At 36.8% G+C, this 25873-nt stretch overlaps 2 protein-coding genes across 6 annotated transcripts in view; both read left to right on the top strand.

Annotated features, from left to right (window-relative positions):
• The first annotated feature begins 11156 nt into the window (after positions 1–11156).
• On the top strand, positions 11157–12740 carry LOC127934739 (serine/threonine-protein kinase pim-2-like). Its single transcript, XM_052532311.1, has 6 exons — positions 11157–11243; positions 11334–11384; positions 11544–11919; positions 12023–12199; positions 12319–12407; positions 12531–12740. Exons 1-6 carry the CDS (start codon positions 11181–11183, stop codon positions 12540–12542), a joined length of 768 nt encoding a protein of 255 aa, XP_052388271.1. The 5' UTR covers positions 11157–11180; the 3' UTR covers positions 12543–12740.
• Positions 12741–20924: 8184 nt separating this feature from the next.
• Positions 20925–25873, top strand: part of LOC127934320 (dmX-like protein 2) — a 68062-nt gene continuing 63113 nt past the window's right edge. For 4 of the 5 annotated variants that reach the window (XM_052531623.1, XM_052531621.1, XM_052531620.1 and 1 more), the window contains exon 1: positions 20926–21331. In XM_052531623.1, coding sequence (XP_052387583.1) covers positions 21245–21331 — 87 coding nt within the window. In that variant the 5' untranslated portion in view covers positions 20926–21244. Of the gene's footprint in view, positions 21332–25873 lie in introns of all 5 variants that reach the window. The other variant, XM_052531619.1, reaches the window with a different exon arrangement.

Raw genomic sequence — 25873 nt, 5'->3', positions numbered from 1 at the left:
CCGAAAAGAACCAACCTTCCCATCACTACTGGTGATCTGAAAACCGATGCAACCGGTTCATGACTCGAGAATGAGTCAATCTTTCATTGGTTATCTGTCTCGGCTCTGTGTTCATCTTCAGTTCTCTCAGTTCAGTCAGTGTACTGTTTGAGTAAATGAATTACTCCAGGATATTGCTTTATTTTAAATCAGAGGGAGTGTCAGCCATGTTAAAAAAGTTAACAGCCTAAGTAATCTTGATTCTCAAATATGTGCAAGTGAACACGTTTTGCCCCTTTATAGATTGTTATGTGATCAATAAATGGTGATTGGCAAAGCACTGTAATCTATTAACTACACATAAAAACATTTAATTAAAATTTGAATAACTATATTGTAAGTTACTTAATTTAACACTTTAATTTTACAGAGAGTAAAGAACATTTACATTATTTACAACATTTTTATTCAGTCTAGCCAGAGTTCAGGCAAAAACTCCCATTAAAATCACTGAAGCACTTTACATTATGAAATGAATATCTTATTTACATTCGTACGCACATCTGAATTTTTTGTTGTTTCTGATGAGAGAATTTGTTTAATAATTCAGTCAGCGAGCAAGTGAACAAAACACAGCATTTCAGTGATGACTCACTGCACTGAGGGGGCACGTGCCCCCTCACCTTGAATGGGCCATGACGCCTCTGCCATACATACATTTTCAATGGAGGGACAGAAAGCTCTCGGACTGAATCTAAAACATCTTAAACTGTGTTCCGAAGATGAACAGAGGTCTTACGCGTTTGAAATGACATGAGGGTGCGTCATTTATGACATTTTTGGGTGAACTAACCCTTTTAAGTTTGAGCATATTGTTTGCAAACTGCAATTTATTAATTAATAAAAAACAAAGTAGTTGATATGCTGTGTTGTTTTTGTTGTTTAGTAGCAGTAATATGCAGTTATTAGCCGTGCCCTATGGGATTATAATCCAGCCAAATGTATTGCAGTCACAGAGCGAAAAATAACAAGGAAAGATCAAATATTTAAAAACACGTGTAAAATAATAAAGCACCAAACCGAAAAACAAATGCAGTATTTTTTTTTATAACAAATAGCGCAGTCATGGATCGAAAAATAATAAGCGTATATCAAAAATTTTAACGCATTTAAAATTCTATTGCACAAAACTGAATCATGAATTCTACATTTTCCAAATCTCAAACAAAATCAGGTTTCCTGCTCATATGTTATTTTTTTATGTGCTTGTGGTTTTTTCCCCTTTGCTTTTGTTTCCAAGTTCTGCGCTTGCGTTTCTAAAAGTTGCAGTTTGAGTTTCATGTAAATCAGGGGAGGCTTCAGCGTCACCATTGACCCGCAATTTCTAGATTGACAGCTGCGCCTCTAGCCAATCAGTCCAAAGAGGAGTTGACGTCACTCCAATGCGACTAGTGGCAGGTGTGTGTGTGTGTGTGTGAAGTAGAGGGTGATGGTGACACGGGAGTGGATTTTCAAATCCACAGCATAAAGACACAGGACGAGTACAATTGAGTTCAAAATTAAAATATAAACCTACAGTTTATACCAGGGATCCTCAAATCTGGACCTCGAGATCCACTTTCCTGCAGAGTTTAGCTCTAACCCTAATCAAACACACCTGAGCATGCTAATCAATGCCAATTAATGTCTTTGGGATCATTAGAGAATCCCAGACAGGTGAGGTTGATCAGGGTTGGAGCTAAACACAGCAGTGCATTGGACCTCCAGGGCAAGATTTGAGGAATAGGGGTTTATACTTTATTTTTTTTAAAAGGTTGGCTATATTTGTGTAGAAAGTTGGGGATCAAATTGTTATTACGATTCCAGGGGCCTGTTCTTCGTACGTCGCTAACTCAGTTAGCTGGATTTGAATGTTGACAATTTGGCGTGATCTTGGATCGTTTGGTTCTTCAAAGCTCATCCCGGAGCTGCTGTCATAACAACAGGTCCGTAAGCTTAAACCTGCTCGGGAGCAGGCTTATTTCATGTAAACAGGATTAGATCGCTTCTTTTCAACCAGAACTGATACTCAAAATATGTCTGCTACCACCGCTACTTTATTGCAAGAGTATCGTACTGATCCAGGGACAATAATTTAAAATAATAATCATTTAAAAAATTATTTAAAATTAATATAAAAATGCTGTGTAGTCTAAAACAGCCTACTATAGACACAGCCAGTTTTACTCACTGAAATATTTATTTGTCATAAAATTATTACTTCATAATTGTATTAGAGTCTTACACACATGCTATACAGATAATAGAGTCGTGCATTATTTTGATGATGACTGCTATTATAAGAGTGGCTTGATGGAGTGCAGGAGATGCAGATAACATGATATTGACCCTTAAGAAACTTTCATTAATGTTGTCACGTAACAAATCTGCCCAAATATAAAATGAAATTAATAGATAATTTCTACATTGAAATAAAAATGTAAAGACTGCACAACGATTATAAATTGTGAATCTAAATAATTGTGAATCATGAAAAAAGTTCTAATAAAATAAAAACATGTATCTATTATCTGTTTCATGTATCTATTATAACATTTATGTAGTTTTGTTTGCTTGGCTGTTTCCTTATAAAAGTCCAGAAATTTGTCAAGTTTTTCGTCGGGTGTCATTTTAAATTATATGACATCATTACATTGCCGTCTTGCCAATCGCTGCACTGCTGATCATGGTTTCAAGTATCGATACATGTCCCCTTTTAAACCAACACATGAACGCGCAATTATCTCAGATAACTCAATCCAGCGATACTAATCATACACAACAGGTGTGTTCGAAGAACCCAATTAGCCAGATCATGATTAGCATGATGATATCATCTTGGATGTGTCATTTTTTCCCGTCCCAAACCCACCCCAATCCCGTGATAGTGATTTTGTTTACAATCAATGTCGGCCTCTAGTGTTGAGATGGATAACCAGTGTCAGCAGGGATGTCAGCAGGAAAATCCCGGACGATCTCAGGTAATTGGTCTAAAATATTTTGTTAGTGAGTGACAGAAACATTCCCTTTGTGTGATATTAAATGCGCATCTTTTCAGTAAAGCTGGTTGTGTAATCAGCGGTAAATCTCAATCACCTGCGCGCTTTCAAAAGGAGCAGCATTAGTGTTCGACTTGAATCAGCTGCACAGGATGATCACAGGCGGCAAGGAAGTCGACCGGAAGTTGAAGTCGGCTGCGTGCTGCCATCTTGTAGCAGAACTTCACTTGCGTTAGCATTCCCATTGACTCACATTAATTTTGGCGTCACTTTGAAAGCGAATAACTTTACATCTGAGGCGTTTAAAGACTCTGTTTGTCCATTATTTATTTCTAAAGATACATGACAATGTATAAAGGGCTCCATTACCTTCTATGTTACATTATGGCCCCGTAGAAACCGTTTTTGTAAAAAATAGGCTAACGATTGCGTCATAACCACTCGACTCTCTGTCGCATTACCGTACAGACAGGAGGAGAAGCTCGCAGGCAATTAACTTAATATGGCGTACGCGTACTGGCGTTACATTTTAAAATACTATACAAAATAATTAATCAGAATACTTACTCCTGCTCACTCACGCCAAAGAACTCCCCGCTCAAGCTCGCCGTCTCTGTAAGATTAACGATGGCAGTTTTCACGCACAGCTACTAGAACATTTACATCTGTCAGACAGATTGCTGACGTCGTCAAGCTTCGTTTGAGTCTGCGCGTCAGAAACGGAAGTGCTAAAAAACGCTAAAAATGGGCTTCAATTGTCTTAGTTGAGTTCCAATGGGGTCGCTGTGTCCATTTCTTTTACTGTCTATGGATGATCACTGTATCACATCAAAGTACTGCACGAGCGATTCGTATGCTCTCTTATTGCTCTCTCTCGCGGTACTTTGATATCCTACAGTGATCATTCTGAGCAGATGCTTCAAGTCGAACACTAATGCTGCTCCTTGTGAAAGCGAGCAGGTGATGGAGATTTACCACTGATTACACAACTGGCTTTACTGACAAGATAAATTAAATATCACGTGTGATTCATTGTGCAGCCCAACTGCCTAAAATATAAAGTATTGGTAAATAAACCAAACTAACAAGACACGTGTTAACAGGCTACATATCAGCCTACTCGGACTACATAGTTCTTGCAGAAAATAACATAATACACAAAGGGAATGTTTCTGTCACCTACTAACAAAATATTTATGGCTTATTACCTGAGATCATCCGGGATTTGTCTGCTGACGCTGGTTATCCTTCTTCACACACCTGCCACAGCAGCCACGAGTCACATTGGAGTGACGTCAACTCCCCTTGGACTGATTGGCTAGAGGCGCAGCTGTCAATCTAGAACTTGCGGCCAATGGTGACGCTGAAGCCTGCCCTGATTTACATGAAACTCAAACTGCAACTTTTAGAAACGCAAGCGCAGAACGTGGAAACAACATAGACAGTAAAAGAAATGGACACTTCCGTTTCTGACGCGCAGACTCAAACGAAGCTTGACGACGTCAGCAACCTGTCTGACAAATGTAAATGTTCTAGTAGCTGTGCGTGCAAACTTCCATCGTTAATCTTGCAGAGATGGCGAGCTTGAGCGGGGAGTTCTTTGGCTTGAGTGAGCAGGAGTAAGTATTCTGATTAATTATTTTGTATAGTATTTTAAAATGTAACGCCAGTACGCGTACGCCATATTAAGTTAATTGCCTGCGAGCTTCTCTTCCTGTCTGTACGGCAATGCGACAGAGAGTCGAGTGGTGATGACGCAATCGTTAGCCTATTTTTTACAAAAACTTTTTCTACGGGGCCATAATGTAACATAGAAGGTAATGGAGCCCTTTATACAGTGTCGTGTATCTTTAGAAAAAAATAATGGACAAACGGAGTCTTTAAACGCCTCAGATGTAAAGTTATTCGCTTTCAAAGTGACGTCAAAATGAATGGGAGTCAATGGGAATGCTAACGCAAGTGAAGTTCTGCTACAAGATGGTGGCACCCGACCGACTTCAACTTCCGGTCGACTTCCTTGCCGCCTGGGAAAGAAGAGAAAAGGGGAAAAGACCACAATCACACAAAAAAATAACATATGAGCAGGAAACCTGATTTTGTTTGCGATTTGGAAAATGTTGAATTCATGTTTCAGAGTTGTGTAATCCATGACTGCCCTGTTTATTATTTTAAAAAATTGCATTTGTTTTTCGGTTTTGTGCATTATTATTTTACACATGTTTTTAATATATTTTATTTATGCGCATTATTTTTCGATCTGTGACTGCAATACATTTGGAGGGAAAATAATCCCATAGTGTCCACTGTTTTTTTTTTGTTGGTTTTCATGAGACCCCCTTTGAAATGACCAGGACCCCCCCATCAAAATTGCCTGAAGCCGCCACTGCATACAGATGCATCTCATTAAATTAAAATGTCATGGAAAAGTTTATTTATTTCAGTAATTCAACTCAAAATGTGAAATTTGTTTATTAATTCAATTCAATGCACACAGACTGAAGTAGTTTAACTCGTTGGTTCTTTTAATTGTGATGATTTTGGCTCATATTTAACAAAACCCCACCAATGGCCTTCTGGAAGCTATGTTAATTTACTGTACTCAATAATTGGTAGGGGCTCCTTTTGCTTTAGCCTCAATTTGGATCATGAAATATGACTTATTCTGAAACAATATTCTTATCAGATTTTTATGAGCTGTGACATATAAATCTGCATGTATTTTATATATATATATTTAATCCAAGGGCATATTTTACCTTTATGGAGGGCATTTTCCCCCAACCTCATTAATATGTCATCTTTCATTTAAAATTCTTACATTTAATCAATAAATTCAATTATACTAATATGATTATTGTAATATCTATATTATCAAATTAAATAAGTTACACTGAAAAAAATACAAGTGCTTTGAATAATGTTATGAAATTTTTTCAAATATATATATATTTTTTTGAATGTACAAACAAGAAGTTATGTTGGAAATTATACTTTTTAACTAAATTAAACCGCCAGTAGGTGTCAGCAGTGAGCGTTTAATGAGTGAGTCACTGAGTTGTTCATTTAAGTGATTCGTTCAAACGGCTGATTCATCAGATGTTTATGTATGAGCTACTGAATCATTGACTCAACCGATTCATTCAGAACATGGAATTACTCTGGAATGAATCGGCTGTTTTCCGTGAGGTGCGCTGTGGTTCTGCCTAAAATGTAAGTGACCTAATATTATTGTAATTGCTTATTGAACTGTTTATTTTCATTTAGATTTTTTTTTTTTTTACCTCAGCATGCTTAACGTTACTTGTCTGGCCTTAATAAAGCGTTAATGTCGACCCTCAGAGTCTCTGTGCGGGTATCAAAACCTGGACGGCCCCGGCCCAATTTAAACCCAGGTTACCACTGTTTACGATAATACAAGAGGCCTTATGTTTTCTTCTGATTCTTTATGGCTTTAAGGTGTAACCAGTGCCAATCCTGACCTCCCTGGGGCCCTAAGCAAAATTCTGCCAAGGGGCCCTCTAACTGACCCGTGACGCCGTGAGCTATGTAAACCATTTGCCATTGCCACACAGTCACACCTGACACTTCAGTGATCCCAATACAATCCTCCTTCCTTTAAACAAAACAGTCGACAATATAGAACAACAATATAGAACAGAATGAGGTTCAAACAAACAATATTTATTGAATAGAGTATTTCCTATAGAATATTAAGATAACAAGTGAATATTATTAAGTAAGTGAATATTAATGTAAACATAAATAAGAAGATTAATAAATTATAACTCTGAGCTTTGGCTTTTTTGATTAATTTAGGTTCTCTCTACAGCCTGGGCATTTTTGGCATCAGTATGGGCAACACCAGTCTATTTGGACTGTCTAGAAGAAACTGAGAAGAATATCACATAGTTAGTTAAACAGTCATTTACACAAACTTACATGTTACTCGTTACATGTTACAAATGCGTAAACATTTGAATGTTTGAATTAAAATCCTACCATCAAAATATTCCTTTTTTGCATTTTCTTGAGGCAAAATCATCAATGATGTCATCATAGGACAGGTGTTTCCCCACATCTTGATTTATGCTCATGATGGCCAATCCACTCAAACGTTCCTGTGACATTGAAGACCTCAGGTAGCTTTTGATGAGCTTTAATTTTGAAAAGCTCCTCTCTGACGATGCTACTGTTACAGGCAGGGTGACTGCAATTCTTAGGGCTATCCAAAGATTAGGATAGAGTTCCTCCAGGTTTTTCTCACAGAGAAATGAAAGCAACTCAAATGCAGTCATCTTATCTGATGGCAGATCAGGTAAATTCTGAATCTCGTGTGCCAGATCCATTCCACTGATGTCATAGTCATCTCTGAAGGTTAGAGTATTTTGAACTTCCATGCAGTGAGCCTTTAAAGATTCACTAGACATCTGTGAGGCAGTGCTAAAGTTTAGCAACACTCCATATTTGGAGCATCTCCTCTACTGACAAACTTAAGCATAGCACCTGCAAATTATAGATAACTTGTTTTATAAGCTGCATCAGACCAATTCAAACTGGCTCCCAATTTTCTTTCATACATTTTCAAATATAAAATACTATTTATACTATGGCTTGGCTCTTGTAATATTTAACTAGTGAACTAGTTATGCAGATATCAATAATCCCTGTGAGTGATGACATCATTGATATCAAGAATGAACTTTTGTACAAGTTAACATGTAATTCCTGATATCAAAAATAGACATTGGTAGATAAAAATGTAACTAAGTATTACTATTAGCTATTAGTATTACTATTATTAGTATTAGCTATTATTGACTAACTATTAGTAAAAATAATCAAGAATTCACATTGCAAATAGTAAAAAAAATGTAATGCTTGATATCAAAAATGCATAAACTGTGAATGAATGAAAGCTAAAATGGCTTGCCATAGCATGTTAAAGGTTTTTTTTTTTTTTTTTTTTTAATATATATGGTGAAGCAATTCTTGATTTATGGTTATTATTAACTGAGGGATGTGCATCCACACACATTGACCAGTATGTCCAGCTAATCAACATTTTAAATTCAATATAGCCTATAAATCAAGTCAATCACTGTCAAATTATCAATACATTGCTTTCCATTTTGCATAATTAGTGCAGTGCAGTTGTAGGCCTATAGAGTTTTTAACTACACATTGACTGAGACTAGATAATCAGTGTCTTGTTTTAAAAGTATGTAGGCTATGTATAATGTGCACTTTTGATGAGGAGTGTCATCATTCACGCCCATATATTGTACAGTCTGTCTGGTCTCCACATATATTTCTGATCGAAAAATGCGCATTTCTATTCGTGCATGCGCATATGAACGCATGATAACACACGCGACGCGGTTATCTTTTCCGAGCTGCAGTAAACAAACACCGTTGCACTTTGTCGTTTATCAAAAACAAACGTAATAAATCATTGTATTTTACTCTCACTTTTGTCAGGCACAAAGTGATGCAAGAGATGCACTGCCTGCCTGCCCAGCTAGGTTAGCAAGACCGAAAAAACACAACAGAAATGCACATAAACTTTACTTTGCTGACCTCAAACTTAGAGAGGAGAGAAGACAAGTTTACCTGATTGTTGTTCCCGCAGTTCCCTTTCATGGTTTTTTTTTTTTTCCTCTTTTCGTGACCAGAAGGATAGTTTCGCTTCATTTTGTCATGGATGTTGTAAACATTAATTGACGGTGACGTGACGCGCTATGACACGAGGAGGAGGCGGGGCCTTGAGTAATTTGCGGGGCCCTACGCAGCTTGCGTAGTGAGCATATAGGGCTGATCGGCTCTGGGTGTAACGTTAATAAAATTGATAAAACTGCTTCTATTTACAACAAATTGTCGTTAGCACTGAACATTGGATATGAATGTTATCGTTTGAAAGAACTAGATGACGTATTTTTCTTTTTTCTTTTTTGTATTCCATTCCGCGTGGGAATTTATGACGTCACAATTCGCCCATGAAGGTATATAAAGGCGCAAAAATCACTTGCTCATTTTGTGCTTTGAAGTCTTGGAAGTAACATATTTGGTAGCGACTGTTAGCGACTGACAAACGGTGTTATCATGGGACTGCTTTTAAAACTAAAAGAAGCGACTGGTTCGGAGTGTGTACAAGAACCCTGTGTACACCCCAGAGACTCCCCCATCATGACGGAGAACCATCAACCGGCGCCGGTTGGTTCTCTTGAGAGCGATGGAGGGAGATCGATGAAGAGCTTCTGGAAGTGGGCCGTTCTTCACTTTCCTTCCAGCCGAAGGGGAACATATGACCTGGCCAAAGCCGAGGAGAAATACGGGACAGAGGCGGAAATTCAGTGGAGAGATAGCGATGGTACACTCACATCGAAAAACTCATCAATCACTAAATATTCAGTCACAGGAACTTCTGTTATTCCCCCTTATCATTATTATAAAATAAAATAATTATAAACAGAATAATTTAAGTATGCAATATTTCACTCTTTTTTTTTATTTTTTTTTATGATATTGTAGATCCAGCTCCTGAAGACCTCCTTGCTGCTGAGGAACAGCAGAAACACAGCGTCCTGGACAAGAGTAAAATTAATAAATATATGAAAATTAGCAAATGTTACTATAAATACTGTTGTACAGAATCAAATTTACGTGTAAAATTGAATTTCATATTTACCTCAGTTGTTTGTCTGTTAATAGACCAGAGTGAACTCTGTGTACATCCCAAAGACGGCCCCATCACATCAGAGAGCCGTCATCCTCATCTGTCTGAGATTGATGGAGGACGAGAGAAGGAAGGGAGTGAGGAGAAGAAGAAGAAGAAGAAGAAGAGCTTCTGGAAGTGGCCTGCTCTTCACTTTCCTTGCATTGGAGCTGGAACATATGATCTGGCCGAAGTGGAAGAGAAACACTGGATAGAGGCGGGAACGCACTGGAGAGATATCGATGGTACACTCACATCAAATATTGATAAACTACAAAATATTCAGTTACAGGAATTTCTGTTATTCCTCCTTTTCATTATTATAAAATAATTATAACAATGATCAGTCTCCCAAAAACACTGCTGTAATTACCACACCAAACATTTTCAAGTAACATTATTCTTTTCTTTTTTTTAAGAGTTAAAATTTTAGGATATACATTCAATTGAGAAATACTCCTAAATCAAGAACCACATTAATTTTGAGTATTTTATCCTTTTAATGAATTAAATTTTTTTATTTCATATTTAGATCCAGCTCCTGAAGACCTCCTTGCTGCTGAGGAACAGCAGAAACACAGCGTCCTGGACAAGAGTAAGATTCATAAATATATGAGAATTAGGAAATATTATTATATATACTTGTACAGAATCAAATTTACATGTAAAATTGCATTTCATATTTACCTCAGTTGTTTGTCTGTTATTAGTCCAGAGTGAACTCTGTGTACATCCCAAAGACGGCCCCATCACATCAGAGAGCCGTCATCCTCATGTGTCTGAGATTAATGGAGGAAGAGAGAAGGAAGGGAGTGAGGAGAAGAAGAAGAAGAGCTTCTGGAAGTGGCCTGCTCTTCACTTTCCTTGCATTGGAGCTGGAACATATGATCTGGCCGAAGTGGAAGAGACACAATGGACAGAGGCGGGAACGCACTGGAGAGATATCGATGGTACACTCACAAAAACATGTCATGATGCAAATATTGATAAATGACCGATACTTTAATTACAGAAACTTCTATTATTCTTCCTTTTCATTAAGGAAAAGGAACACACTGCTAACATTATCACACCAAACATTTTCGAGTGACAGTAAATTTTTTTAGGATGTTAATTCAAAACTTGTGCTAAATCTGTTATTAGACCAGAGTGTACACGAACACTGCGTACAACCCAAAGACTCCCCCACCAGGTCTGAAGAGACGCCTGTTACTACTGTTGAGAACGATGGAGGGAGAACGGAGGCAGGGACAGAGGAAGTCCTCCTCACTACTGAGCAACAGCTCGTGCAGGACATCCTGGACAAGGGTAAGAAGAAGAAATCTGTTAGAATTAGAAAATGATGTTAGAAACCATTATATAGACAGTATAATATAAAATTGCATTTCATACTCATCACAATTGTTTGTGTGATAACAGGCCACATTCACAAGCAATATAAAATCGGCCGCATGCTTGGTGAAGGAGGATGTGGCAGTGTTTATGAAGGGACTCGCTGCGAGGATGGACTTAAGGTACACAATTTGATCTGTTTAGGATTTATGACTAGAGTGATCTCAACTATCTGCTCGTGCTAATTATTAGTTCTTTGTTTTGTTGATTAGGTGGCTGTGAAATGTTCAGAGAAGACGCCAGACATGTCATATATCAGTGTGGTGAGTAGACTGCACTCTCATTGTCTCTTATTCACCGTTTTCAGTTGATCACACCCTATATTAATTTTAACCACAGTCTACAATTGAGCTTTACTAGGCATTATTTGTGAATAATTTGGGAACCACCTTCATCTAAGCATCATGTTTTCTTTCTATCAGCCTGGTCATCCCAATCGTCTGCCAATGGAGATTGGCCTGATGCTCATGGCCAACAATGGCCCCAGCGTTTCCCAGATCATTAAGCTGCTCGACTGGGAGGATGACACAGATCACTACGTGATAGTCATGGAGCGACCAGTGCCTTGCGTGGATTTGTTTACTTTCGTGGATGATGAAGAAAAGCTTGACGAGGGGATTGCAAGAAATATTATGCGGCAGATCATTGATGCTGCTCAAACTTGCTGTGATCGTGGCGTCTTCCATCGTGATATAAAACTGGAGAACATCTTGGTGAACCAGGACACCATGGAGGTCAAATTAATTGACTTTGGGTGCGGGACAGTCATGAAGAAATCTACCTTCGAATCCTTTAGTGGTATGTGTTATGAAGTGCTTTATTAATTATCTCACAGATACACATCTTATATGCACTCAACATGCTGTGATAATTGATTAAACATCAGACATCTTTCCTGCAGGCACGAAAGAGTACTGTCCACCTGAGTTCAACTTGAAGGGCAGGTACCAAGCAAAGCCAACCACAGTGTGGACACTAGGGTTCATCTTGTTTGAAATGGTGTGCGGGGAATGCCCTACATCCTACGACCATCACAAGATCAGTGTGAACCTCTGGACCAGACCTGGCTTGTCAAAAGGTGAGATCTTCATCAAACAATAAACTCCAGGTCATACAAAAAGGACCAATAGCTTCAAAGAGAGCAGGTGTAAAGTATACGTTTATAATCAAACATCTCTCTTTTTTTTCTCTTCACAGAATGCCGCCAGATGATTTGTGATTGTCTGCAGCCTGATCCAGAGAAGAGACTCAGTCTGGACGAGATGCATCTCCACGACTGGTTTAAGGTACTAAGACTAGTTAAGCTTTTTGTTGGTTTAGTTAGATCAGCAGTCATTATGAACTTAAGATATTTTTTCTGCAAAAGTGAAGTATTTAGACAAATAATGCCGATTTATCTTTTGTTTCAGGTCACAGAGTAAAACATAACCTCAGAAAACAACTCCTGTCAAGGCCACCCTGTTGTTTTCTGTCTTCAGTCAGCTTTGCGTCTGGTGGACTGACACGAGTGACCTTTCCATCAGTCCACTCTGGCCTTAGCGTATTGCAGGCCCTTACCTTGAATTAAAGCAGTCTGACTGTATTGCTTGCTTGGGGATCTGCAAATAATAATTAATTGTTTATTTGGATTTGTTTATTTATTTTAAGGAAGTTGGTAAAAACATTTCTAAGGAATTTTGTAAGAAAATGTGTAAATAATTTATTTTGTAAGAAAATTTGTCAGGAAAATTTAATAAAATTATATATTTATATCGTTTGTGAATGCTTAAATTTAATGATTTAAATGTAATGATGCTTAATGTGACCAGTGGGGTGGGGCCAAGAGCCGTGGGAACGGGTTGAGGCCGGTGGAGTGCTCTGGAAAAATGAGGAACACCTGCTCCACTCACCGACCTGGAGACCCATGGAGGCTGTATTTAAAATCCACTTGGCTCAGAAACCTGAGGGTGCACGTGCCCCCTCACCTTGAATGGGCCATGACGCCTCTGCCATACATACATTTTCAATGGAGGGACAGAAAGCTCTCGGACTGAATCTAAAACATCTTAAACTGTGTTCCGAAGATGAACGGAGGTCTTACGTGTTTGAAATGACATGAGGGAGCGTCATTAATGACATTTTTGGGTGAACTAACCCTTTAATGTTTGAGCATATTGTTTGCAAACTAATTATTAAATTAATAAATTTTTTAAGTTAAAACAAATTAATTAATAAAAAACAAATTAGTTGATATGCTGTGTTGTTTTTGTTGTTTAGCAGCAGTAATATGCAGTTATTAGCCGTGTCCACTGTATTTTTTTGTTGGTTTTCATGAAACCCCCTTTGAAATGACCAGGAACCCCCAATTGCCCCCCCCCCCCCCAATCAGAATTGTCTGGAGCCGCCACTGGCTAAAGTTCTGGCGCAGCTTAATTAATCTACTGTGACATACATTAACATCAGAGTTAACTCAGCGGGACACTACACTTATTCACAATTCTTTTTTTTTCCATCTGTTTTAAAGCTGCGGTAGGTAACTTTTGACGCTCTAGCGGTTAATAAACAGAACTGCTTGCGTTTTGCTAAGAACATTGTAGCCGGAACTACTTCTCTCTGTTTATGTCTATGAAGAATCACAAAGGTACTGGGTTACTCCGCCGCGGTACCCCCGAAGCAATCTAAAATAGTCTGAATATAAACACTTATTATAGGTGCACCCTAGTGATTCAGGACAAGCTAAAAACACAGTTTGGAAAATGGATTCATTGTGTACTCGCTTATTATATACATTTTTCTACATTTTGAACACACAAAGTTACGGACCGCAGCTCTGATTGGTTGTTTCTTACCGGGAGCGGATGCATTCCTGCAAATGGCAATAGGACCACTGGGAGGAGCCAAAGGAGCTTGATTTTTTCACAGATTATCTGTCTCATATTCTACTGTCAGGACATAATGACAGGTTTAACAAATATGTAAAAAATATATTTTTACAAAAGTTACCTACTGCAGCTTTAAATCTTTACTGGTTATTTAAAAATGTGTGTGCTTTTCTAACGTGCATTTTTTCTGAGCACAATCAAAGCGCAGCACAAAAACGAAAAAAAAAAACCTTCAAACTGTGCCTGATTACTAAGTTATGTTTTGTGATAATACTGTCAAAACACACAAGGTTTATGTATGGATATGTCTAAAATGAAAGTAAACAACTGAAATAAACAAATGCATGTCTGTATATCAGATGTGTGTAGGTCTTAGGGACTACATGCTGCCATGTGAATTAAAGGGATAGGTCACCCTAAAATTTTATTTCTGTCATTGTTTATACACTCACATGTTGTCCAAAACCTATATTAACTTTTTTCTTGTGCTGAACACAAAAGAAGATATTTTGAAGAAGCTGATAACCAAACAGGTGCTGGTCCACATTAACTTTGATAGTAGGGGGGGAAATACTCTGGAAGTTAATGTGAACCAGAAACTCTTTGGTTTTCCTCCTTGTTCAAAACAGAGTTTATGTTTAGCAGAAGGAGGAAACTCATTCAGTTTTTTTTTTCTTCACTATTTAAATTTTTGGGTGAATTATTCCTTTAATATTAATAAAACACCAAACACAGAGAAAAATCACTTAGTACTCTTGACTGAAAAACTTTATTTCGATTGCTTTAACCCTTTAACTGTCACCCCATCCCATATACGGGACGCCTACATTTACTTCACCACACTCAAAAAAAATGTACTTTCACTTTTAATTACTTAAAAAATGTAATTTAACGATGTGAACTTAATTTAGTCTAGTTAATTCAACAAAAGTGTGTATTGTCAGCTTTACTTAAAAATTATTTGTTCAGCGAACATAACATTGTTGCATAAAATTAACAGATTAATAAAACCAATACAGACTTGAATTTCATTGGCTGAGGATTTTGCAGTGCATTATTGGTAATTGTTGTTCTGTCACCCTCTTGCAGAAGTGTAGCACCATAAGATAGGTATGTGAGTAATTAATTATCAAGTTTGAATCAAGGAAGTTGTTCTATTATATTTTAGAATAAAACATTAAAACAAATAAATAAATGGTTGGAAATGCAACATTGTGTTTCAAACATGTTTGTGATCTGTTTGATGAACTGTAATTAAGAGCAGATATATATTATGTTGTTGTATTTAGCAGCTGCACTCTGATTGATTCAGTGTTATGGATTTATTAAATCCTAATTAAAGGGTGTGGTGTTTCTGAAGTGGCATTCAGTTTTCTTGTCATCATTACTTAAAATTTTCACGTACAATAAACTCAATTGTTGTTTGTTGACTCTACTAAGGTTTGTTAAGTACTTAAACTTCTTTTGTAAAATGAACTAAATTATTGTTTGTTGAGATTACTTAAATTGCGTGGAACCTGTTGACATAATATTTTTAAATAAATCATTTTTTTTTGAGTGTATATTATAATTAAATCTAATCTAATCTTGACAAGATTTTTTTTTGATGTTTTTTTTTTTTTTTGTTAAAAATTATGTAGGAAAAGTAATAGATTAATTTATGAAAAGAATGCACCCTCAAAAATCTAAGTTTTGACCTTTGTTAAAAAATTTTAAAAAAAGACTTCTTCATTGCCTTTTTCTCTATTAAATTTTAGAAATCATCAGAAATTATATACAGTGAAAACTTAAAATCTCAAAATTGATCCTTTAAGACCCATTTTAAAATCAGACATTGCATTACCATGTAAACTGTACATCAATATCATGTTATAAAATGATTTAATTCATGAATTATGCAAATTTAAGTTCGGATCTTGCACTATAAAGTCTATGTTAAAAAATGTGAGTGACAGTTGAGGGGTTAATAGGAATCAGTGTATATAGTGTTTTATTTTAGTGTTGTATCTTTGTTCTAATTTTTTAATAACAAAGATAAAATAATGACAAAGATTTGTATCTTTACCCATGCACTTTGGCCTAAATATATGCCACAATTTTTCATATTTTGTTTAAGGCTTTATAATAGGGAAATTAGTTTGGCTGTGATGCTCAAATAGCTTGTAAAACAGAAAAACCAATATGACAAATAATCAGGATAAAATCACAATATATATATATAAAGATTTATTAGATTTTTATTATATCACCCACCCCTAAAGGAGAACAAACCCATACAGACTCCAAATCCTGTAAAATAATAATAATATTTGCCTATGGCAAGCACCACTGATAATAAAAAAGTTATGTTGCCTCTGCTAATCATATCATAATTTCAATTCTTATAGTTTCACAAAAATAGCTTTTATTTCAACTCTCCAAGTCTCCTGACCCCCTGTAGCCTGATATGTTTCCTTTTATTTAGGCCTACATGTTTACAATTACATTTATTCATTTAGCAGAAACTTTTATTCAAAGCCACTTACAACCAGAAAATAACATTCAAATACTGTTCTCATACTGTTCAAATTCGCATATCAATTTTTTTTTTACCTGTGGCAGCATTCACAAAGAATCTTATACAAGGCTACAAGTAGATCCTAACTGGCGAATTTAAGAGAGACTCCTAAAAATAATGTCCGTGTCACTCATAACTTTAGACTCCTAATGTGTTTTACTAAGAGTAACTCATTTTAGCCCTAAAAGTAGCAGCTACGTCTGGAACAGCTTAGAAGAAGAAACAAATTGACCTTTTGTCTATACAAATGTGACTTCAGATTCATTTAAAAAAGCCTACTCGTGTAGCACGTCTTCTCACAAGCAAACACCTGTCACTCATCATAAAGCAATCACTGTGATCTGTTATATATATGAATCTGTCAATAATAATAATAATATCACCACCATATCATTAATGTTGACCTGGTTTAACTAACTTTTATGTGATAGCCCTAGAGTCTAATAGGGGCCCTGTCCCTATCTCTGGGTTCCTGGCTTAGAAAAGTATATGCAGTAAAACTAATTGTGTATAGCTTAATTTTGCGCTGATTTTTTTAATTGTTTAAAAAAACATGACATGACATCCTGGTAACCCTCTGAAAAATAATAAATGAATTAAAAAAAATTATAATAATTCTAAACACTGTTTTTTTTTTCAACATAACACATGTCCTTCTTGCACAGATAACACATAACTATGAAAGTTCCATAGTAATCCGATTTTCTGCATCTCAGCAGCTCTCTGAAGACTCTTCAAAAGAAGAAAACCGTGCTATGCACACAAACACAGCCTGAAGTGCAACACAGCATTAACCAGCAATGGATACTCGATAAAGAATATGATTCAAAATAACAGGAGAGAGGGAGAGGCAACTTGAATACTGATGTACCTGGGGCCAAGTGTGTGTGTGTGTGTGTGTGTGTGTGTGTGTAGAGAGAGGAATCCCCTGTGTCAAAAGACCAAGGGTGATCTGTGCTGCAGGCTGTGTCACACGACTGTCACTTCCTCTCAGTCATATTCTGATGATCATATACTGTATAGCAGTAGAGCAGCAGAGCTATTTTGACACATTTATAAATACTCTGCTGCAAAAAAATAAAAATAAAAAAATACTCGGCTGCGGTGGTATTTATAATGATGCCTGTGTTATGCACAATTCAGAAAAGATAGCTGCATACGATATCTTTTAATTAAGCCACATTCCTGAAACTACAAAAAAATATTTTTTTTAAACTTCCACATCCCAAGTCAATGTTTAACCTGGATAAAGGTTTTAAAAATAGCTGTTTGTAAAGTGAAATTCACGAGAGAGGATGTTTTATCCATGAGTGACCTCTGCACACACAATCTGGGACACATAGATCACATGATCATGAGTCCTGGTCACTGAATCAGTACAGACTGATCAAATGTGTGTGTGTGTGTGTGTGTGTGTGTGTGTGTGTGCTCTTGTTTTTGTGACATATCAGGACACAACTCTTTATAATGACATGGGTATGACACAGGTATTACAAGGAGAGGGTGACTTATGAGGACATAACCCATGTCCCCATTTTTCAAAACACTTATAAATCATATAGATCATATAGAATGAATTTTTTTTTTTTTTGAGAAAGTAAAAGTGCACAAAGTTCCCTGTTAGGGTTAGGGTTAGGTGTATGGTTGGTGTAGGGCCATAGCATAAACAGTTTCTAAACAGTTATAGGATGTCCCCACTTTTCACAAAAACAAACATACTGGATAAAGAATATACGATTCAAAATAAGAGGACAGAGGGAGAGGCAACTTGAATACTGATGTACCTGGGGCCAAGTGTGTGTGTGTGTGTGTGTGTGTGTGTGTGTGTGTGCGTGTGTGAAAATCTAAAAACACAGAAAGGGTAGAGGATAGAACATACATATTGCACATTAAAAAATAAATAAATAAGAAAAAGAAAAAACCAGTGGAAAACAGTGTGTGTGATTTGGTACCCACAATGAAAACATCTAATAAATTATACATAATGATGTTTTTGAAAATCTAAAAATAAAGAAAGTTTGAGACGTAGGGGTAGACAATACATGGAGACCAGTGTGTGTGTGTGTGTGTGTGTGTGTGTGTGTGTGTGTGTGTGTGTGTGTGTGTGTGTGACGAGCTCTACCCTTTACTGTCGGTGCATATGGACATTTACACAAGCCACAGAGGGCTGCTGTTAAAACTTGCTTCGTCACTATGTTGCATTAAAGTGTAACAAAGCATACATTTTTACTTCTTTAACATTTAAAATGACACAATAATTGCTGTATTTTCCAAGCACGTATTCTACAATCTTAGAGAAATTATTCTAACATTTTAATTATTAATTCAATTAATTTAATTTAATTATTAGGATAAAGGATGCAGTATTATGCAGAGTATTATTTTGAATGTCGTGAATATTATGTTGAGTGTCATAAGATATTAGGAATGTTGTATACTGAGTCATGTAATGGTTTATGTTTCATGTGTTATGAATATCATGTATTATTGTAAATGTCATGTAATGTTATGACATGATTTACTGAATGGGTAATTTAATGTTACAATGTCATGTGATATTATGTTTGCTACATTAATCTTTGAGTCACGTGGTGTTATGAGTGCTATGATGTAATATATTATGATGAATTTAATGTTAAAATATTATACCACGAATTTCAATGTGATGAATGTTATATAATGTATGTATGCCAAATAACTTTATTTACGCTACATGATAGTTTCAGTCCGATGACACTGACTGTTATGCTATGTTGTAAATTTCACAAATGTTTGTGAATGTTACTTAATATTATTGATTTAGCATATTTGAATGTCATGTGTGAAAGGCATGTATTATTATGAATGTCATTTATAATTAACATTATTTTATTTAATATTATGAGCATTAAAACAGTTAAAGTTCTGAATTTGGTTGCATTTTACAAATGTCATGCACTGTTATGAATGTAATGTTATATTTAATATAATTTGAGTCATTGGATGTTATGATTGTTATGCAGTAGGCTATTATCAATGTCAAATAGTAGCCTGTCATGCTTTGAATGTTATGCAATATTACAAATTGTAGGCTATAATATTTTGAATGGTATGCATTTTGTCATTTCATGTCAAGAATGTCATGTCATAAATTATGAAATTGCATATCATGTTATAAATACCAAGCAATGTTATTATGAATGCTATGTCGTGTAATTATGAATGCTATGAAAGTGAATATGTAATATTACATTCGCTATTTAATTTGTGCATGGCATTTATTGTTACACTTTTTAATGTTATTGTTGTACCATGTTATGAAAGTCGTACCATGACTGTCAATGATGTAAATGTCATGTAACATTATGAACGTCGTGTTAGTGTTTTCAGAACACACCAAACTGACGCGTGCAGGGGTGCTGGGATTCCCTGATAGGGATCAGCTGTAGCGTTTAGTGTGAATATGGCGTTAATTCTTTCAGGACTGTGTGAAATCATACCCGATAAACCAATGTCTTTATTATTCACCTAAGCTCTGCGTGATCTACATTAAACTTGACACACATAACACCCCCGCACTGCTCTTCCCTCACCCTCGATCACCGATCAATGACCGCGTGCAGCAGACGCGTCACCGTCACGCTCGTGCGCGCGCTACGAAAACATGGAAGCGCTTTAAAGGCCCTAGATGTAGACGGACCAGAATGCGCTGACCTAACCAAGTTTGTAATAATGAACATCTCATAAAATCAGAGCGTTTGTGTTTCGTCTGCAGTTATTTTAATAAAATGAGTCTAAACTTTAAATTTTACACGGAAATGATTCATAGACACTAAATGAGAGCGTCATACAAGCGAATAGTCTTCCTCAGTGGTATCATGGAAAATATAATAACGCCCATAAACGTAACATTTCTTTTTCTGTCTACTGCCTTTCCATACTCTGTAGCCTAATTTAGGAAAGATTATAATACGATCCATTAAATAAAATGTAATTACCCATTTTAATATAATCTATAATCTTCCCACAACAGTGAATGTTCTGTGAAGAAAAAAAAGGGAGTCTGGAAAAAATCAAAAAATAAATTATATAATATATACTTTATTTATTTTTTACAGACTCCCTTATATATAAATATATATATATATATATATATATATATATATATATATATATATATATATATATATATATATATAGCCTAATTAATTCATTACATTTTAGTTTAAATGTAGTTTAAATTATTTCTTGCTAACATTTATTTATTTATTTTTTTTACTTAATCACTATATTTTATACTGGAGGTCCTTTGCTTGGCTAAGAGTGTGCATCAGGGAAACTTTGTAGTATCTAGTTCATGTACATCTGCACTGTCGCTGTCATTAGGTCGCGCGCACGAAGAGCACGAGCGCCTCTGCGGTGATCGTGCCGCGCGCTCCAGTCTCAGCAGCAGCAGGAGCAGGATGAGTAACGTATAATCCGCTCGTTGATGTTGACAGCGTCGCGACAACATTAACCATTCTGTGCAGGAAATCGGACACTGGGACGCATATTTCAGCAGAGCCCCTGTGTGTTTCAACGCACGGGGTTTCTAGAGACGGATGAGCGGCTGCCAGGCCGGACACCGTCGGATGGGATTCCCGGTCTAACGGTAGATGGAGAGTAACAGAGCGGGTGGAGAAGCGTCGCTGCTGTAAATAATTCAACATCGGCGTGATCAACAAAAATGCATCTGCACCAGGTGCTGACGGGGGCCGTTAACCCGGGGGACTGCTGCTACTCCGTGGGAAGCGTCCACGACATCCCGTTCACGGTGGGTGAGAAATAAACCTGCGAGGCGCGTTATTTTTTTCGCCTGTGCTTGATCAATGATCAAGCGTGACGCGTGTGCAAATAGCCTGTGTGCATCATCATCATCATCACCACCTCCACAATCATCATCCTCTTGATGTGTGTATGGGTTCAGTGTGCCATCTGTCATCCTCAAGGTTATCTGCGGTGTTTGTGTCCCTACAGATCAGTAGCAGGCGCGCACACACACCCCTGCTGTGTCTCTAATGCAAACTCTAACATGCATGATTGTATGACATGCTATGCATGCCTCCAGCCGATTGCATCGCTCACTCACGACAATAATGATGATATGGAGCTTAAAGGTTGGTGTTGATTGTATCTCACAACCTAGTTAGTACCTAGACCGCACCAGACGTGCAATGTGATGCCCAAAAAATGCAGTCTAAGGAGGTTGTCTTAGTAGTTTGTGAGACATTGCCAATTTTACTTGGATGTTGAGCCCATCAGCTGTGCACACAATGACGTCACAGAGTACAGTTGACAAGCCACAGTCTGTAATGTAAAGATCTAATCACTGCATGTTGTGCACTAACAGTGAATTGAAAATGTTTGTTTAATTTAGAGCTTCTATTTGCACAGCCACATCAGAAAGTGTTGCTTAAAGGTCTAGTGAACTCAAAACAACAAATATGTAACTAATATGCACCAGGGAATGATTGTATTATGCATTATGTTTATATCTACAGTTTGATGCTAAAAATCCCAATAAGGCAACCAGTACCAAATGCATTACAGGTTTTTTTCTTTTCTTTTGCCGTTGTAACCATAAAACATACAGAATGTCTAGCAGTAATGTGATTCAGCAAGCTGTTTGGCTGCATTTCTCCTTGGCCATTTCAGTCTTATTGAGCCCATCATGGGGCTCAGTGCTGGAATATTACTGGCTGCTCATAAATTTCTGCTGTTAAAATGATGTAGGGAAGACAAGTTTTTGAAACATTCAATGTCTTCTTAAGAAAAGGTGCTCTTGCTGTGCGCTTTGATTAGTCTGACAGTCATAACAGCGGCTTTCACACAGCAGAAACAAGAACTGAAACCTGTAATAAAATCTGTTTATTTCTCTGGCTTAACGCAGGTTCTCCATCAGAAAGTCCACACACAAGCTTTCATGTGATTAGTTCAGTGGCTGATCTTTCAGGAGATCAGCTTCTCTTTGGACATGACTGTTGCTGGCTTGCAAAAGAGCTGTGTTTGGGCATGTGTGAGCAGGTGCTCGTGAATTTGTTGTTTTCATGATTGTTGTTTTTTGATTTTAAATGCCGCTTGTTTTCTAACACAATATTCAGAGCCCCACGCCATATTACATATACGATATTTTGTTCCCACTTTATAGTAGCTGTCTTTTAATACTATTTATTTTAAGCACCCATGAAATCAAAAAAAGAAAAGTTTTCTTGGGTGTTAGTATCAATATGTTAGTCTTAAGGTTATCTATAAGGCATTGTTAAAACAGTGATACAGTTCACATTTAGAAAATATAAGCATTCAAAGCTTGCAGACTTTTCATCATTTCGCCAAAGCGAATGTCAAAAACAGATATTTTTAATTGTAATAGTACTTTAAAATATTATTGTTTTTACTGTATTGCTTATCAAATACATGCAGTCGTGTGAGAAAAAGAAACTTCTTTCAGAAACATTAATCTTAAATATTTCAAACTTTTGATCGGTGATGTATATGCATTCAATTGGGATTCATTAATAAGGATGTCAGTTTTGTTAAAAAAAGTTCACAAATTAAAATATTTGAAAGACATTATCATAGTGGATAAGTAAGGCATTGGAGAGATAAATAGCTTCAGAAGAGTTTGGGTTTGTGAGAGCGGTCAGTCTCAATTTCTGGGTGTCAAGCTTACCGCATCAGCATGACAGTTGCTCACAACACAGCAAACCCACAGACTGCCAAAGAGGAACCTATTTAGTTTATCTTTTCATTTATCTCTTGCTGTCATACAGGTAGGCATGGTGTTTTTGGGCCTGTGGAGTGGTGGGTTGTAGTGTGTGTTTGTTAAGAAATACTAGCTGTCACTGGACATGGCATAAAAATACACCCCAGCACTGCATGTCTGAATATGTTACGTACACGCCATACTCAAGGCTGACACACACAGTTTCACTGCTGCGGACGCATCATCCCTGGACCTGCTGGGATTAGCCAGCGGGAGTCTTTTGGGTTTTATTTGGTTGGTGTTAACTCACTGGAATATGATTTCATTAATAATTGCAACATTTATAGATGCTTGAAATATTTTATATGCATAAATATGACTTATGCATGCCAGTAAACATGAGCTGATGTTTATCGCTGAACTAAAGAAACAGCAGTGCTTCCGGGTTCTTTAGACAAATAGCTTGTAGTGATGAAAATGAGCAGCATTATGATTGTCTATGGTCTGCTGAAGTGAAAATTCTGTTAGAAATTACTCACTCTCATGTCATTCCAATCGTACAAGAAGTTTGCTTGGCATCGGAACACAAATAAAGATATTTTTAATGAAACCCTGAAAGATTTATGTCCTTAATAAAAAAAAAGTCCATTCCACCATCAAATTTGTTAAAGTAATCTAGACTCAAGTGGTTTAATTCAAGTCTTCTGAAGAGACACAATGGCTTAATATAATAAACAGATTTAACCCTGTAAAGCCTGACATATGAAATTATAGTCTTTTTTTATGTAACAGTTTACTGAACCTTTAGACAAACTATTATAAACAGTCTAAAACAAAGGCGGTTGCTGATATTTATATGACCAAAAAGTAAGAAAAGCTTGTAATGTAAATTGTACATTATTTTACAAGTTTTATTCATGTTGATAATTTAGAGCTTAGAAATTTTTGTATCAAATATTTATACAGTAGGCTATATTATCGCACATCAAATATGCAAAAAGAAAACTCAAATATGCTTATTTGACACACAAGAATCGATGAGGTTTGTTCTTCCTTTGAGCCACAAGATAATAGTAGAAATCTGTTTTACACAACTACTGTCTAAAGGTGACCTATTATGCCCCTTTTTACAAGATTTAATATAAGTCTATGCTGTCCCCTGAGTGTGTATGTGAAGTTATAGCTCAAAATACCCCAGAGATAATTTCTATAGATTGTCGAAATCACGTTTAGGGTATGAGCCAAAAACATGGACGTAGTGTCCGTGATGTCACCCATAGGTTTCCGCACAAATTCAAGTGGTCGACTTCACATTGCTTCCATATGCAGTTTTTAACTACCACAATCTTATTTACTATCATTCTAGTAGCACGTGAAGGCAGCAACAGTGAAAACTGACAGACAATGGTAGCTTTAGCAACATTAGCCTAACAGAGAGCCAAGAAGCAGTTTTGGAAAACAGAATATGACACATGATGCTTCAAAACTGCGTTTTTGAAGCCAAAAGTGGGCGGAGCGGACCATCGCCATCTTGGCAGCGTCACTCCAGGGTAAATGAAAATGGGCAAAAAAAATAAAAACATTTAAACAAATGAATTATAAAATAAATTCACCCCCCTCACAGTTTTCATGAAGGGTAAAATTAGCTATATAGACTGAAATGATTTTTTGAAACAGGCTGTAAACATGTTTTTTTTTTGCTGTAAAGTTGGGCATTTTAACATGGGAAATCTATGGGACTGACTCCCTTTTGCAGCCAGCCTCAAACAGCCAGTCAATGAATTGCAGTTTTAGTCACTTCCGCCGTTTTTGTGTTTGTCCCTTTAAATGCAGATGAGCTGGTGCTCTTACCTCCCTTTCAGAGGAGGGCAGAGCTTCAAGAGCTTATGCTCTGGCATATTGCCAAAAAACAAAACAGGAAAACATCACACAATCTGAGAGTACTTTGCATAGTAAATGCACATAAATTATACAGACGGGTGCATGACACGATAAAAATAACAACATAGCTGGTCTCATGGTACCTTCGAATGCTATTATATTATGTGCTCTACAAATTCAAGTGGTCGACTTCACATTGCTTCCATATGCAGTTTTTAACTACCACAATCTTATTTACTATCATTCTAGTGGCACGTGAAGGCAGCAGCAGTGAAAACTGACAGACAATGGTAGCTTTAGCAACATTAGCCTAACAGAGAGCCAAGAAGCAGTTTTGGAAAACAGAATATGACACATGATGCTTACTTTGTCTGGAGCTGACGTTCGCGCACAAAGGGTTGGTATCGATCCCTCTTTCAGAAGCAATCTTTGCACATCTCCAGCACTGAATTGACCCTCATTTGTGAGGCAGTCTGGCGTAAAAATTATTTGCACAAACATATAGGATTTGAAAATTATAGGGCTGGGCGATAAAATCATGTAACAGTTTGGTTGCGCCATATCGTTATCTCGTGTTGGATTCTTCAGTAACAGAACCGGCGTGGAGTGATGTGGAAAGCCTTATTTGATTGGTGGGTGATGTAGATAAGATGACTGCTGCGCTAATTCTGACAGGCGCCCTTAGACAGGCACGTTACTGAGATAGAGAGAAATATTAAACAAAATTGATTT

Source organism: Carassius gibelio, chromosome A18 (genome assembly GCF_023724105.1).
Source record: "Carassius gibelio isolate Cgi1373 ecotype wild population from Czech Republic chromosome A18, carGib1.2-hapl.c, whole genome shotgun sequence".
NCBI classification, from domain to species: domain Eukaryota; kingdom Metazoa; phylum Chordata; class Actinopteri; order Cypriniformes; family Cyprinidae; genus Carassius; species Carassius gibelio.
Note: the sequence above shows the minus strand (reverse complement) of the source record. Positions and strands in the feature narration are given on the sequence as shown.